A 14,026-nucleotide genomic window follows, 5' to 3' on the forward strand; every position below is an offset into this window, starting at 1 on the left:
TGCCACAACTCTATTATGAGCTTATGTGGCAAACTAAAAACAGACATTCAAACCAGTATTGATAACATTTCATTTTGAAAAAGGTATTGTTTGGGTGGCGTCCGATCTTTCAATGGGTGAACCTCTGGTCACCCTGAAATAGGTGACCACTCAGTGGCCAGTGAGTGGGGAGAGGAGTGAATAAGTGCATCCTTTCCTTATGGAGTGGTGCAGCTGCCCCCGCTCCACTGGCAGCGGGTACGTGAGTGTTGTAACTCAACCACTCTCATTACATTAGCACCGTTGGGTTCTGCTGCGCTGGCTGCAGGCAGATTAGCCAGTCGATGCTCAATCCTCTTAAACAAGTCTGAGTTAAGCCACAGCCGGAGGCTGCTGGGTGTTGCTCTCTGTCCTCTGCCTGAGCCCCTCTCTCTCTCCCTTCCTCCCTCCTAGCTCCATTTCTTTGTCTTTCTTTCACTGGATGTGTCCTCCTGTCTTCTGCTCCTCTCTTTTTTCACATCGTTCCCTCACTCTCATTCAGACTTATTGTCCACATGCCTGTTTGCCTTGCGAAAAAGGGACTTGATCTCCTGGGTCACCATCTCCTGCCAGTTGTCCCTATATAAAACACAGAGGGTTAAGTTATGACCAGTATTGTGCTTTGGGGGGACTGAAATACGTGAAAATAACATGACAGCAAACCACAAAAGCAGACAATAAAAACACAAAAACAATACTGCCACAAATGCAGTTAAATTAACGTTAATTATGAAAATGTGCCAGCCGGACACACAGTAAAAGTGAATGAATCGAACAAAGAGGGGCTTTCCCAACAATCTGCTTAGGAAGATGTAGAAGGTGATTACATGGAAAGATTAATGAGATGAGCAGACCACAGGGCAATCAACGAGACAAAGGTGTGTGTGTGTGTGTGTGGGGCTCAGAGGTCACGCTATGGGTCACGTGGAGTGGACAGCCACATAAGCAACATTTTCACCAACACAACATCAAATGTCATGCAGGTCTCTATACCTCCTGTGTTTGGACCAGGAAGGTCAAGCTCTTTTCTCTGCTTTCTTTCTCCTGTACGCAGCTATATCCTCAGGGTTCAGCCCGTGATTGTCTTCCCTGAAGTTACATAGCAATGTCCATTATACAAATTCAACGGAACATTCCTTCAACCATACCTGCAACATCTATGAAAACCAGGTTATCATAGCTACACTCATTTACTTTCTCTTTTGAAGGTGCTACGAGGAACTTTTATATATTTCTAAAACAGTCTAATTTTTCCTGCGATTATCATAAATTACATTTAACATCAAACAAGACCATCAGTGCAAAGATCACTATTGTTTTAATAGTTTTCTTAATGCTTTTTGGCATGGATACACTCCCCCAGGAACTACAACTGGCGTAGTAAAAACACTACCGCTTTTGTCCAAAGGGGGTGCAAGAATTGACACAAACTGAAAGTTCCTCGGAGCACCTTTAAGATTCAGCTATATCAAAGATGCAGTAGGCTATATCAATGATCTTACCCTGGTTTGATCTCTGGTGGTTTTGGCAAAGGCTCTGTAAAGTTTGTTTTACCTACAAGCCAGTATGTCTCTTCAATACCTTTACCCTAAAAAAAACAATAAACAAACAAAGAAGGCATTGATTAATGGATCTCATATCATATGTTGTCTTAATTACCATATACCGAGGTTAAATATCAAATGAAACTATGTAGACATGTAGTCAGGTTACCTTCAGCTCTGTCTTGCCTCTGACCTCTATCTTATAACCCTCGTTAAGAGAACGGAGGATCTTCACAGTGCTCATATTTACATGGATCCTATAAGCTGGAGGACGAATAGAACATAAGCAGACATTAAAACCCCCAGGAAGTGCCCTTAGCTCAGTTGGTAGGGCGTCCCCCCCAAGGGCTTCGGCCAGCAGCGGACCCGGGTTCGATTCCAGCCCGCGGTCTTTCTCTGCATTTCACTCCCCTCTCTGCCCCATTTCAACTCTGTCTCTACACTATCAATAAAGCATAAAAATGCCCATAAATATCTTTAAAAAAAAAAGAATACATTAAAACCCCCCAAAACACGATAGAAAACAAACAGAGAGTGCCGGGTGATATGTCTGCAAGCTGGTTTAGCAGTGAGGCATCAGGGTTTGATTATGCTGCAATTGTTATGTTGAGTGACGACATGTACTGTATATCGCAGCTCTACGGACGTTGCAAAAGTAATCGTGTCCATGCTAGGACTGTGTCCAGTGGTCGTTATTTCAAACACAACACTGGGGTTCGCGTGAAAAAGGGTACTCACGCAGCCCAGTGGATTCCATGCGAGAGGCAGTGTTTACGGTGTCTCCAAAAAGACAGTACCTAGGCATAGTGAGACCTACCACCCCAGCAACACATGGCCCTGGAAATACATACATGTACACGTCACACACAGCAAAAGGCCTGTATATGTTCACTAAACTACAATGTTTGATGTGCCACAGTCTTTCCCAGAGTGAATCAGCAACGTCAAAATGTTACAATATTAGAACTGATGAGTATAATCTCAACATGTACTACGAGCTAAAAGTCACATTATGTGATCAGTGTAATGGAGTGTCACCTGTGTGGATCCCTATGCGTATCCTGACCGGCACGTCTGGCATGTGCCGCATATGGAAGGTTCCCACAGAGCTGAGGATGTTCAGAGACATGTTGGCAATCTCAGCCGCGTGCTTGTTGCCATTTCTCTTGGGCAGACCTGACGCCACCATGTAGGCATCACCGATGGTCTCCACCTATGATGTCAACAGATTCATTCAGTTATGTAGTCCCATGCAGACACATGCATACCGTTGAAAAACTTGTCAAAATTCAGTGTCGTCTTGAAGAGACACTGAAGTCACACTGGTAGAGAATGAGACTTCAGAGAATGTTCCCTGACCTTGTAGACGTCGTGGTTACTGAGCACAGCGTCAAACAGAGAGTAGAGGTCGTTGAGAAGGTCCACCACCTCGATGGGGTCGCTGAGCGAGGAGATGGTGGTGAAACCCACAATGTCACTGAAGTAAATGGTCACCTGGTCAAAGTACTCAGGCTCCACTGTGGCGCCGGTCTTCAGGGCCTCAGCCACGGAACTGATATTGGAGATGGACATTTTTATCAAGTTAATTTATTGTGCAGATTGAGTACATGTTAGACGTGTGTGTTAGTGTGTGTAGAAACTCACGGCGGAAGCATCTCAGACAGTAGTTTCTCTGTTCTCTGTTTTTCCACTTCCAGCTCCTCTGTCCTCTCTCTGATCAGGTCCTCCAGGTTGGAGCTGTACTGCTCCAGCATCCTCAGCATGGAGTCAATGATGTTGGTCTTCTTACCCTTGTTGATTAACTTGAACTAAATAAAAAAATAGATAGAATCATGTAAAGCAATATGTTCAATGTTCTTAAACCTTTTTGTTTGGAATGCCAGTGTATATAACCCTCTGGCTAATGAGACTTAGCCACGCACTTACCCTGTGGTAATACAAGGGGAATTTGAGCACCTTCAGTGCCCCTCTGGTGTGACATAATGGCAAACATTAAGATTTAATTTCAACCATAGGGCAACATAGCAGTATATGAGCCTAATTTCTTTTTCTAAGTGTTTGCCCCTTCCCTTTAGAGATTATGTGCCCACCACTCAAAACAGGTTAAAAAAATATTCTATTTTAAACTATAAAATGAGCCATTTTGCATACTTCTATGTTTGATACTTCAAGGACCAATTGCCAGTAATACTGTTGTACTTTTACTTGGGAGGGGTATTTTAAGACCCTGGTATTTCTATTTCTTCTTAAGTGAAGAAGCTGGCTGCTTCTTTCACCACTGTAAGAGTGTCTCCAAAAATGTACCCTGTCGAAGATCTCCTTAAAGTTTGGTCTTCGCTCAGGCAGTTCGCTCCAACACTGCTTCATCAGCTGGATACACTCTAGAGGAGCCTGGTCTGGGGCCACGGTGGGACGGCACATGGGAGGAGGCTTCTTCACCTTACGGATGATCTCTGGTAAGACGGAGGAGATGGGACATTGAGTCTCAAATAAGAATATGTAGCCTACCGTATCAGTATTTTGTTTAACTGTTGGCCGTGAGCTGCATAAGGCCTTTTTCATTGCAGCCAAATCAAAATGTTGTAGGGGAGAACGGGGTAATGTGAGACACTTTTTACATTTGTTCCCCCCTAAGCGCGCTAAAATGATTTGTCAGTAACATTTACACATTTCCCATTAATTCAGGATGTTTCCTAGAAATGGGCATTAGCAGAATTTATTCAAGACAAAGGGCAGTGAAAATATGATTGTTTGGGGTAAACTGAGACAGACCAGAGAAATCAAGGGGGTAAACTGATCCACTTACTTTTTCCACTCTGAAACTACCATAACAACACATGTTGTAACAGTTAGAATCCTGATAGCTAGCTTGAAAACCAAATATTCCAAAACTAATGTCGGACTATTAAAGCCACTACGAGTAACATGGCACGTTGGCGTCCCCTTTGGACAAAAGCGGTAGTATTTTTACGACGCCTGCTGTCGCAAAGCGCGTGCCAGGCGCGTGAGTGTGAACTGAGAAGGGAGCAATATTGTGTTGAAAGTGTGAGGACTCTTTTCGGCTCCGTGAGAGTGGTTTTGACACTGCATCAACTAATGCCAGTCACTGCCACACACACCTGATTGCAATGAGTTGAGCAGTGTCACCTAACTACTCTCTCTCACGGAGCTGAAAGATTACGTGTCCGACCGTGTCCAACTCCTCACAGAAAGCGAATGAACGATAGACGGCAGTTAGTATGGATCACGATGAGGTAATGTGTTTATGTTGTTGTAAATAATTACTATTTCAGATAATGGTTATCTGATGATGGTGAAGCAAAGCAAACTTTGTGTTAGTACCAACCGCTCATTCATTTAGGAGTAAACACTGCAGTCTAGTTTCGCTCTCGTGAAATTGTATACACGTTGCTTGGCAACGCCCTCGTCCCCCGTAGCCTATATCACTCTCCCTTTTAGCTTTTCTTCATTGCATTCTCTTGTTTTTCTTTGATGGTTCAGCCCCGTTATCAGTCATTATGACGACAAATAACTGTATCAAACAAGGCTCCCGCTCCCCTTCCCTCACCTGGAGGGATAGGCTTCTCAATTCACGTTGCAGCGCCACACTGAAATCTGCGACCAATACGGATATGTGTCCATAGAGCTTGCACGAGCGAACCGAAAATCGGACTGGGTGTGCGACCAGACCAAAAGGAGTAATAAAAACTATTTAAAAACGTCTTTCTTTGCACTGATGGTCTCGTTTGCTGTTAAAGGTAATTTATGATTATCAGAGGAAACATGAGGCTGTTTAAAAGATATTTAAATGTTACTCGTTGCCGCTTTAACAGAATCATGGGGTTTGGTCAATTAAGCAAAACACATTTCTAAACACTTGAAAGTAACTCTGATCAAATACAAGAACACAGGACCCTTAGAGCCAGCTAGTGTCTGGGGGTCAGAGCAAAGAACAATCAGAACCAGCTAGAACAGCCTGGGACTCAGAACACAGGACTAGACCCAGCTGTAATTTTCCATCTTTTCAGTCTTTGATTAATATGTTTCTGCATTTGTTTTATTGGGATCATTCATTGAATAAATACATATTACTTAGAGTCTATTGATGTTAAAGGTCACTCTCCTGTCCCCCACATATATAAGTGCCAAACCATGCCCTTGCTGACACCCCTTCAACCATCAACCCCCACCTCCAGCCCACATTGTCTTTTGTCTTATTCAAACTAGTCTCCTTGCTACCTCAAATATAATGGATTCATTAAAAGAGGGCACATACACTGTCTCACTTTACCCCACAGCATTTGTCTCACTTTACCCCACTGCCACAATTTGAGAAAAAACTACCTCTCTCAGCAATTCAGGCTAATCTTCAGTTATCATCATCACATGGTTTCATATGTTGGTAGTTCATCAACATGTATGATAGAAGTTGTTCTACCTGAATCAATTTGCTTTGGCACAACAATCGATTAAGTTGACAGCAAGAAAATTTACTTTTACATGCAAAAAATAAATTTTTGTGAAAAAAACATCCCCCGTTCTCCCCTACATATTGATATAATATACAAACTTTAAAAAAATCACTCCCTAATTTGTATCATTGATGGATACACACCGTCCGGGGTTAGACCCAGCATGCAGTATGGCAGCCCTCTGACCACCACTTCTTGAAGGATGATAGAAAAGCTGTATACGTCTCCCTTGTAGGTGCCTTTACGTGAACTCGTAGAGTCCCTTAAGAACTCTGGAGCCGTCCAAAACTGGTCTGAGCGAACAAAAGAAAAATTTAATTAGTTTGGAAAACATGAACCCAGTCACTACCAACTGTAAAACATAACCTAAATTAGGTATTGGAAAATAATGAGATATACCTTCAGGTGGAAGTTCTTCAATGGGAGCTTTCTGAGACTCCAGCAGCTCATTGAAGCCATGGTCAGTAATCTTGAGGACAAAGCGCCCGTCTACCACACAGTTACGGGATTTGAGTCTGCCATGGGGGAAATCTCTGTGGTGAAGGTATTTCATACCCTGGAAGCACAATGAGTTCCACAGCATAGTTAATCACAAGAATAAGCTGCTGTGCTCACACATGCCAACCAGGACTATAGTCACATCCAGGTATCATTGTGTTCACTTATTCAGAATATCAGTGTTTACCTTAATGAGGTCAAGCAGAAGCGAGGACTTGAACATCCAGTCTAATTTAACGTCCTCGTTCTTCAGCAGGTCCTGCAGGCTGCCCCGCGAGCAGTGCTCTGTCACCACCGCAAACATGGAGCAGTCCGAAAAGAAGCCCAGGAATGGATTCACGTTCTCGTTCCTCAGGTCTCTCATCTTTAAAGGCAGGCAAAAAAGTTAATGGAAAGAGTATAAACCCTGTGTATGACTTTTGAGGAAGTGAGTAGCGTTCCTAAACCAGCGACTGTAACTAGTTAAATTCTGTACTCATTTTATTTTGAATATCAGACATGCTTCTCTACCTTTGTGAAAATCTTGGTGCTGCTCGTCTTCAATTCCTTGAAGTGTCCATCCTCAAATCTCTTTAGCCACACCCAGTCTCCCTGGAAGAGAAGTCATGTTTTTACAGTTGTAGTGTTCTTCTTGAAATTGGGAAATGTTTTTGTTATTATTTTTTGGTATTTTATAAAAAGTAGTTTTAGTAGTAGTAGTAAACTATTGTACTTTATATATTTTTATATCTTAAAATTGCTTTGACTGCTGCCTGTGTATGTGGGAGGTGCCGGTTGCTGGGTTGGAGGTGCTGTTGCAAAATAACAAAAAAGTACAGAGAAATTTTGTTTGTTTGTAAAAAAGATTTTTTACAAACAAGATTTTTTTTGAAAAAGGGAAACAACATGTTGGACTGTATAGACTTAACAGAAATTAGAGAGAACAAAAGAAAGAACTGCAACCGTACTCCGTATTTGTCTGAAAACTGAACATAAACACACCCATGCAAATTGAACACACAATTGAAACCAAGGTTTTTTGTATCTATTAAATGGGTTGTTTTCATTGAATATGCACCTTTGCAACATGCTCACATCTTCACAGGAAACCTTTCATATACTTATTGCATTTTTAAATAGTGTCTATGAATACAGGAAGAAGCAGTGAGAAATGACTCTTCCAGTGTTACACACCTGATACACAGCTACATTGGTGGTCTCATGCGTTGCCATCTGCATGCTGTTTATAGAGTGGGAGCGATCTGCAGATTTATCCTCCACAGCGCTCTTGGAATCACTCAGATCGTCTAATGTGAGTTTCTGCGGGATGTCAAACACCAGGATTGGATAGAAATGGGTTATAATGTTGTTCAATAGATTCATTCGATAGGTATTCATTTGATGCCTGGGAGAATGCGTCGCTGCTTACCTTTTTGCTAAGCTGAGGATGGATAAACGTGAGATCCTGTAGGTTCAGCAGGATCCGATTGGGACCTTTGAAGAGCTGGATTTGTTGGAGTCTCCTCCTGCCAATGGGATTTACAAATAGATAAGGAAATCTGTTCAACCAATGGCAGTGTGTCTATTAAAACTCTCCCAGAGATCTTTTGTGGAGTAAAGACAGATGCTGGACCAGAATAGCCTCTTCTTGAATGAAAAGTGCTTACAGGGCCGCCGCTCCCTATACGCAGAGTACGCAGACTGCGTAGGGCACCAAGTTCCTGGGGGGGCACCCCAAAAAAAAAAATGTTATAATGTTATAATTTTTTTTTTTTTTTTTTTTTTTTTTTTTAATTAAAAAGGAAAAAGAGATGGTCCGGGGGCCCCCCAAAATATATATATTTTTTTAAAGTTCATGATAATCATTACATTACAAAAAATATATAAATTAGTTATGAACAGGCCCATCGTTGTTTTTTCTTAATTGTGTAACCTATCCAGGGGTGGATTACTGCACGGGCACAGGCCCAGGGGCCCAAGGGCTCAGGGGGGCCCTTAGCCAGAGATACTGATAGTAACTTTTCATGTTGCATAGTCAAAGAGCTCAGTCACTGATGTCAATAACAGGGTCCAAAAAGGAATAGCCTAAATATAAATACTCATTAAAATGTAACAAGATAGAAATCATCATGGGCCCCTCAACTAGTAGGGGAGAAATACAAAAGCAAGTTAAAAACAACAGCATTAGTAGCTCTGTCTAAGGGGGTTGAAGGCCCCCTCACACATACACAAATAAGCTTTATATGTGTGAATTCTAAATTGTTCATATCCACCCTTTATCTGTTGAAATGGGCCCCTCCATCATAGAACATGGGTCTGCAGACCAATCTGCTGTTTTTACAGATTACATACCCCCGGACCCCCCCCCCCCCCAACAAGGTACAGGGTCCCTCCATCAACACCCCAAAATCCTGTGAGAAACACTGACTTCCTTAATATGTTTTTGCCATTAATTGTATGTATCCGTGTAGAAAATTCAGTGTACCTGACTGGATAGGGACAAGTGGGGGGCCCTTTAAGAGTGTAAGCCCAGGGGCCCATTATCTCATAATCAGTCTATGATCCTATCACTCAATTCCTTTGCAAAGGCAGTTTTTTCACAAGTTAAGCTGTTCTTTCTGTTAGTAAATGCTGGCAAATGTGCCAAAAAGCAGTCGCAGAGATCTTGCAAGGGCAAAAAATTATCCGCTCGCGCCCTGCGGACGCGAGCTTCTGGGTGTTTTTTTTTGGGGGTGGGGGGGTGAAGGGGGCATCACTGACAATTTCTGCTTAGGGCACCCAAAAGCTTAGCAGCGGCCCTGGTGCTGTAAGTCCCATATTAGCATAATGGTAGATGGGACGGTATAAAACAAGTGCTAGGCTTTATGATATCGGCAATCTTCTTTCAAGTTTTGGAAAATACTACATTCATATGATTTCAACAGTGTTGTTTGGAGCTCTTAATTCAAGCGCTTACACATTGCCATAGGTCAAGGTAATCAATACATTGGTTTGATCTCCACTCATTGTAGTCCACTCTTGCTAGAATCATCATCAAATATGAGTCAAACTCTCCAAACTAAACAATATTGGAACACCATTTCATTTAGTGACCTTTTGATGCTAACTTAAGGAAGATCTATGTTTTGTGGAACCATTCCTTAGTTACTATACTTGTAAGAACATCTTTTATTTTGTACAACTCATTCTCTTAACTCAAGAGATGACGTCTGTGCTCACAAGTTCTTTGGGGGACATTTTTTTTTTATCAATCGTCCTTGCTCATTCTCAAACATTTACAAAGAACATTCTTTAGCGTGCACACACCAGTGATGTATGTTATTGATGGAGAAGGAATGTGTGAAATGGAATGGACACAAGGTTTCATTAGCTTGCTTGAAAGGATATGTCTGTTTGCACTTTACAGGCTGTACCTGATGTAAAGGCTTATAGCGAGCCCGCATACAGCCAGAGAGAAGATGACAGCAAACGCCACTATGATGCTGGTGACCTCCACACCTAGGGGTGAAAACAAGTAACTCCATGTTCTGGGAAATGAAGATTGGTGAATGATAGATGTGTGGAGAACATGCCCTAAGACAGTGAAGACTGTAATGGACACATTCACCGTGTGTCTTACCTCCCGTGCAGATGGCATTCTTGTCAAACCAGCAGCTGGAATCAGACGGCGGAGGATATCCTCCCGGAAAGTGAATGGACCTCCCAGCAAAACTAAGCACTCCAGCTGTTACATCCACCAGGAACGTCTGGTACAGCTGCCCCCCCATGTTGTTAGAGTCCAGGATGACATAGTTGGTCTTCACTTCTCCACCTTTGGTCACCCAGACCTTTTGGTTAAAGCCACTGAAGGTCGTGTTCTTGGTGAAGTAGGCCAGGTTTGAGCCTGAGAGCGGCACTTTTCCTCTCCTGGCGTTGTGGATGGACTGGGCCAACAAGTAGATGCTGTTATAGATGGTCCCAAATAGTGGGTTAACCTTCAAGCGACATAACAAAATAAGTGATTTATTAGAAAATATGTTATTTTAAATAATTCAATCTAGAAATGTTTGAGTAAACAATCAAATGTTTCAAAGTTCGGCTGACAAAGAGGGTTCTTTGTTAATGGAGACCGAAATAGTAAGATCCACCAAAGGATTGCGCTGCTTTTGCGCTTTTAAGTATAACGTGTTTTAGTATTATGTTACAAAGTATATTTTGTTTTAGTATGATTTGATACTAAGTTTAGGATGGTTTAGTATGATAAGACTATGTTGGGTATGTGGGGTGCTGAAAAGGAAGGGCAAACCCAGTGACTATGTGCTAATTACAGGGGCATACACTACTGAAACACTTTATAAAATACATAAAATAATAAGCTACTTTTGAACAGGCATTTTCAAATTTGTATAAACGTGCCTGGTTTTGTTTCCCACCTCTTTCATGATTTTTTTTTTACATTTACATAATGGATATTTGAGTACACATTTAAGATAAGCTTGAAAAAGAAATGTGAACCTCTCCATTAATTTCCTTGCTTGACATCCAAATATTTTCTACCTGCTCTGGCTGCATGGCCAACGTCACTTCCCCGCTCCTTTTGGCGGCAGTAAATGCCTCGTTGAAGGACATAGGCTCAGAGGCCAAAGTGATGGTGAGCACAGCATCGTAGGCCTCCCGAAGCCTGCTGTTATTTTGCAGGGGGAAGTAGGAATAGTTGGTGTAGGGCAAGCTGTAGTGGAGGGCGTCGTATGGCACAAACACATACTTCCCTGAAGTAAGGCCCATTTGCTGTGCTTTAAGAAGAAAATTAGCCTGATGCACCCCTCCAACCAAGATTGAGTGCATGCACATGATGATGACTGAAACAAACAAGGAAAAAAAACAGAAGGGTTTTGCTCAAATGTTTGATTGACGGAGAAATCTAGTGACAACATGACTGAGCTCGGTAAAGATTTAAAGTGCCAGTAGGTAACAAGTTGACAAAAACAGTGTCGGAAAGAGTACTCTAATGCGTCACTTAAAGGTGCTTGGAGGAACATTCAGTTTGTGTTAATTCTTGCACACCCTTTGGACAATGGTGGTAGTGTTTTTACCACGCCAGCTGTTGTTCCTGCTGGCTTGTTCAAGCATACCCATGACAAAGGCATTGAGGAAAACTATATAAAAATAGGATCCTTTGCACTGATGGTGTCGTTTGCCGTTCCATGTAATTTGTGATCATAAAAAGGAAAAAACAAGACTGTTTCAGAAATATTTTAAAGTTCCTCATAGCACCTTGACTTGACTGTGATGTACTCTAAAAGTTTACAGTAAACCTTAACTGAACGTAATGAAATGAGAAGTTCAGAGGATGCTAATTGGCTGAATGTCCGAAACTAAACCACTGATTTGGATGTCCTGGGGTATTAGGGTGGCTTTAGCTCAGTCCGTGGGGACTTGGGTAAACTAAGGGATTTTTCTTCTTCTATTGAGGGGCAAGCCATTCAAAGGTGGAGTCAGCGATTCTGGAGAACGCTTGTTGTCAAAATCAATTTTCACAAAATCCCTGAATATCTCCTCACGATATGCTACCTGTCCGTACTGTGTGTGCGCACTGAAAACAATCTAATGATAATACACAACTTAGGCTCTGTAAACTGCTATGCAAACAAAAGGGTCTCAGACCGGTGCACAGTGGCTGGCAACATATCTGTTTACAGAGACCAGGCTGTATATTAACTGTGGACTTTTTTTCAGCATACACACAGAACGGACACGTAGTGGATCGTGGTGAGATATTCAATGATTTTTACAAAGAGTGATTTTGAAAAATAAGATTCTCCAGAATCACTTAGGCTACTCCATATTTAATTGAACATGTAGCCAGCCATGGACTTTTGTTGTATAATATTCTGTATATCTTTCCCATCTTTCCTGTCACCTCTCGATGATCTATTAAAGACACATACATGCCAAGAAAAGGAGTACAAGTTAGTAAGCCTGCTAAAAAGGTATAGTAAAGCATGGATATTGAATCATGCGAGTTGTTCACCTATGATTAACAGTCTGCTTTCCTTGTTTATATATGTATAGCCTACAAGCAATCTTATATGTTATAATCTTAACACACAGGGAATGTTTATAACTAGCCAGCTCAGACTCACCCCTGGTCTCTCCTGCAGCATCGATCTTCATCAGCGTGCTCTCCACCTCTGTGTCATTTATACCGATGCCTGTGACCAGGCCAACGGGAATTCCTTTAATCCTCAGAGCAGAGGCAAGTCTCCCAGCGGTGTCAATCCAAATGTCCTCATCGGAGGAGACCACCACGACACTAGCCCACCTGAAGTGTTTCAACACGGTGAACAGCACCTCAGAAGGAAAGGGCACTGTCCTGGCAAAGGTCGGGTACCCTATGACGCGGTCGAGCTCGTAGTTAACGCATCCGTAAGAGAAGATGGCCTTGTTCCAGTTCGTGGCCAGCAGAGAGGCTGCCACACAGTACCCTGGGTTGGTGGGGCCCACGAACGCGTCCGCAGTCTTCTCGTAGTGAATAAAGGCGGTGAGGGCTTTGGCGGTCTCGCAAGGTTCCTGGAGGATGACGAAGTCCATTTTCAGTCCCAGGTCCAGACTGAGGTCTTCGTTGATCCTGCTTACAGCGAGCCTGGAGGCTGCAGCAGGGAAGGCCCTGTAGTAAATAGGGTCGCAGTTCCAAGGCCCCAATACCCCGACTTTGAATATCAAACAGCGGACACAACATGGGAACGTCAGCACTCCGAGGATTATCCATAACAGACAGTTATAAAAGGGCAGAGTCGTAAATGTTCGTCTACTTTTAGTTATGGGCAAACATGGATGGTTGGAGTCCCATAGCGCCCCTGCTAAATTCGGAGGGATATTTTGCATTGTCCTTCCAGGGATTCAAACGTAGTGAATCTTTGTGTTCACTATTGAATTGTCAGTTAGACCAGTTATACCTGCAAAATAAAGATACAAGTCGTTGCCTTTTTTTTCTTCAAAATAATTAGTGTGAGTCTTTGCGGAATTTAAAAACAAATGCACCACTTACCATTTGTTTGATAGGCCATCGCGGCCGCTTCAAAGTCCGATAAGATGATCTCACAGGTGTCCTCTCGGATCTGATTTCTGTATCCACACAAACCGTCATCTAAGCGTCACAACCTCCCCCCCCCCCCTAAATAGTAACAAAAACATCTATCCAAATCCGAGGACCCACGACCCTTCGGCGAAGACTCAGCCAAATCGTCGTGTTTGGATTAATGGTGGGACTGGAAGTGACAGGCGAGAAGTCTGTCGCGTGCAGAGACAACTTCAGCACCCTGGAGAGCTACTGACGCCCCGCAGTCAGCGCCTTTGAAAGCTCCTCCGCGTTTCCACAAACACATCTGTTCACAGGCAGCAACATTTCCGAAGGACGAACAATCACCCCGATCGCGCCCGGATGTCCTTTTTTTCTTTCATAAGTATCTTTGAATAAGTGATGGGGCTATATCAAAATGCCTAAAAAGCAAAGCCATTGCCCCAAAAAGAGAAGTC

At 42.7% G+C, this 14,026-nt stretch overlaps 1 protein-coding gene across 1 annotated transcript; it reads right to left on the reverse strand.

The window, feature by feature from the left end:
* Positions 1-512: 512 nt before the first annotated feature.
* gucy2f (guanylate cyclase 2F, retinal) lies at positions 513-13,375 on the reverse strand (the record flags this gene model as incomplete). The annotated part of the gene is made up of 18 exons (XM_080024832.1): positions 513-597; positions 1,521-1,606; positions 1,732-1,826; positions 2,301-2,399; positions 2,601-2,775; positions 2,922-3,114; positions 3,207-3,370; positions 3,867-4,015; positions 6,178-6,327; positions 6,434-6,590; positions 6,720-6,896; positions 7,043-7,123; positions 7,706-7,831; positions 7,941-8,037; positions 9,925-10,009; positions 10,131-10,485; positions 11,048-11,349; positions 12,634-13,375. The coding sequence occupies 18 exons, from the start codon at positions 13,373-13,375 to the stop codon at positions 513-515; spliced, it is 3,318 nt and encodes a 1,105-aa protein (XP_079880958.1).
* Between the last annotated feature and the right edge of the window lie 651 nt (positions 13,376-14,026).

This window comes from Ammodytes marinus (genome assembly GCF_949987685.1).
Source record: "Ammodytes marinus genome assembly, chromosome: 3".
In the NCBI taxonomy this organism is placed as follows: Eukaryota; Metazoa; Chordata; class Actinopteri; order Uranoscopiformes; family Ammodytidae; genus Ammodytes; species Ammodytes marinus.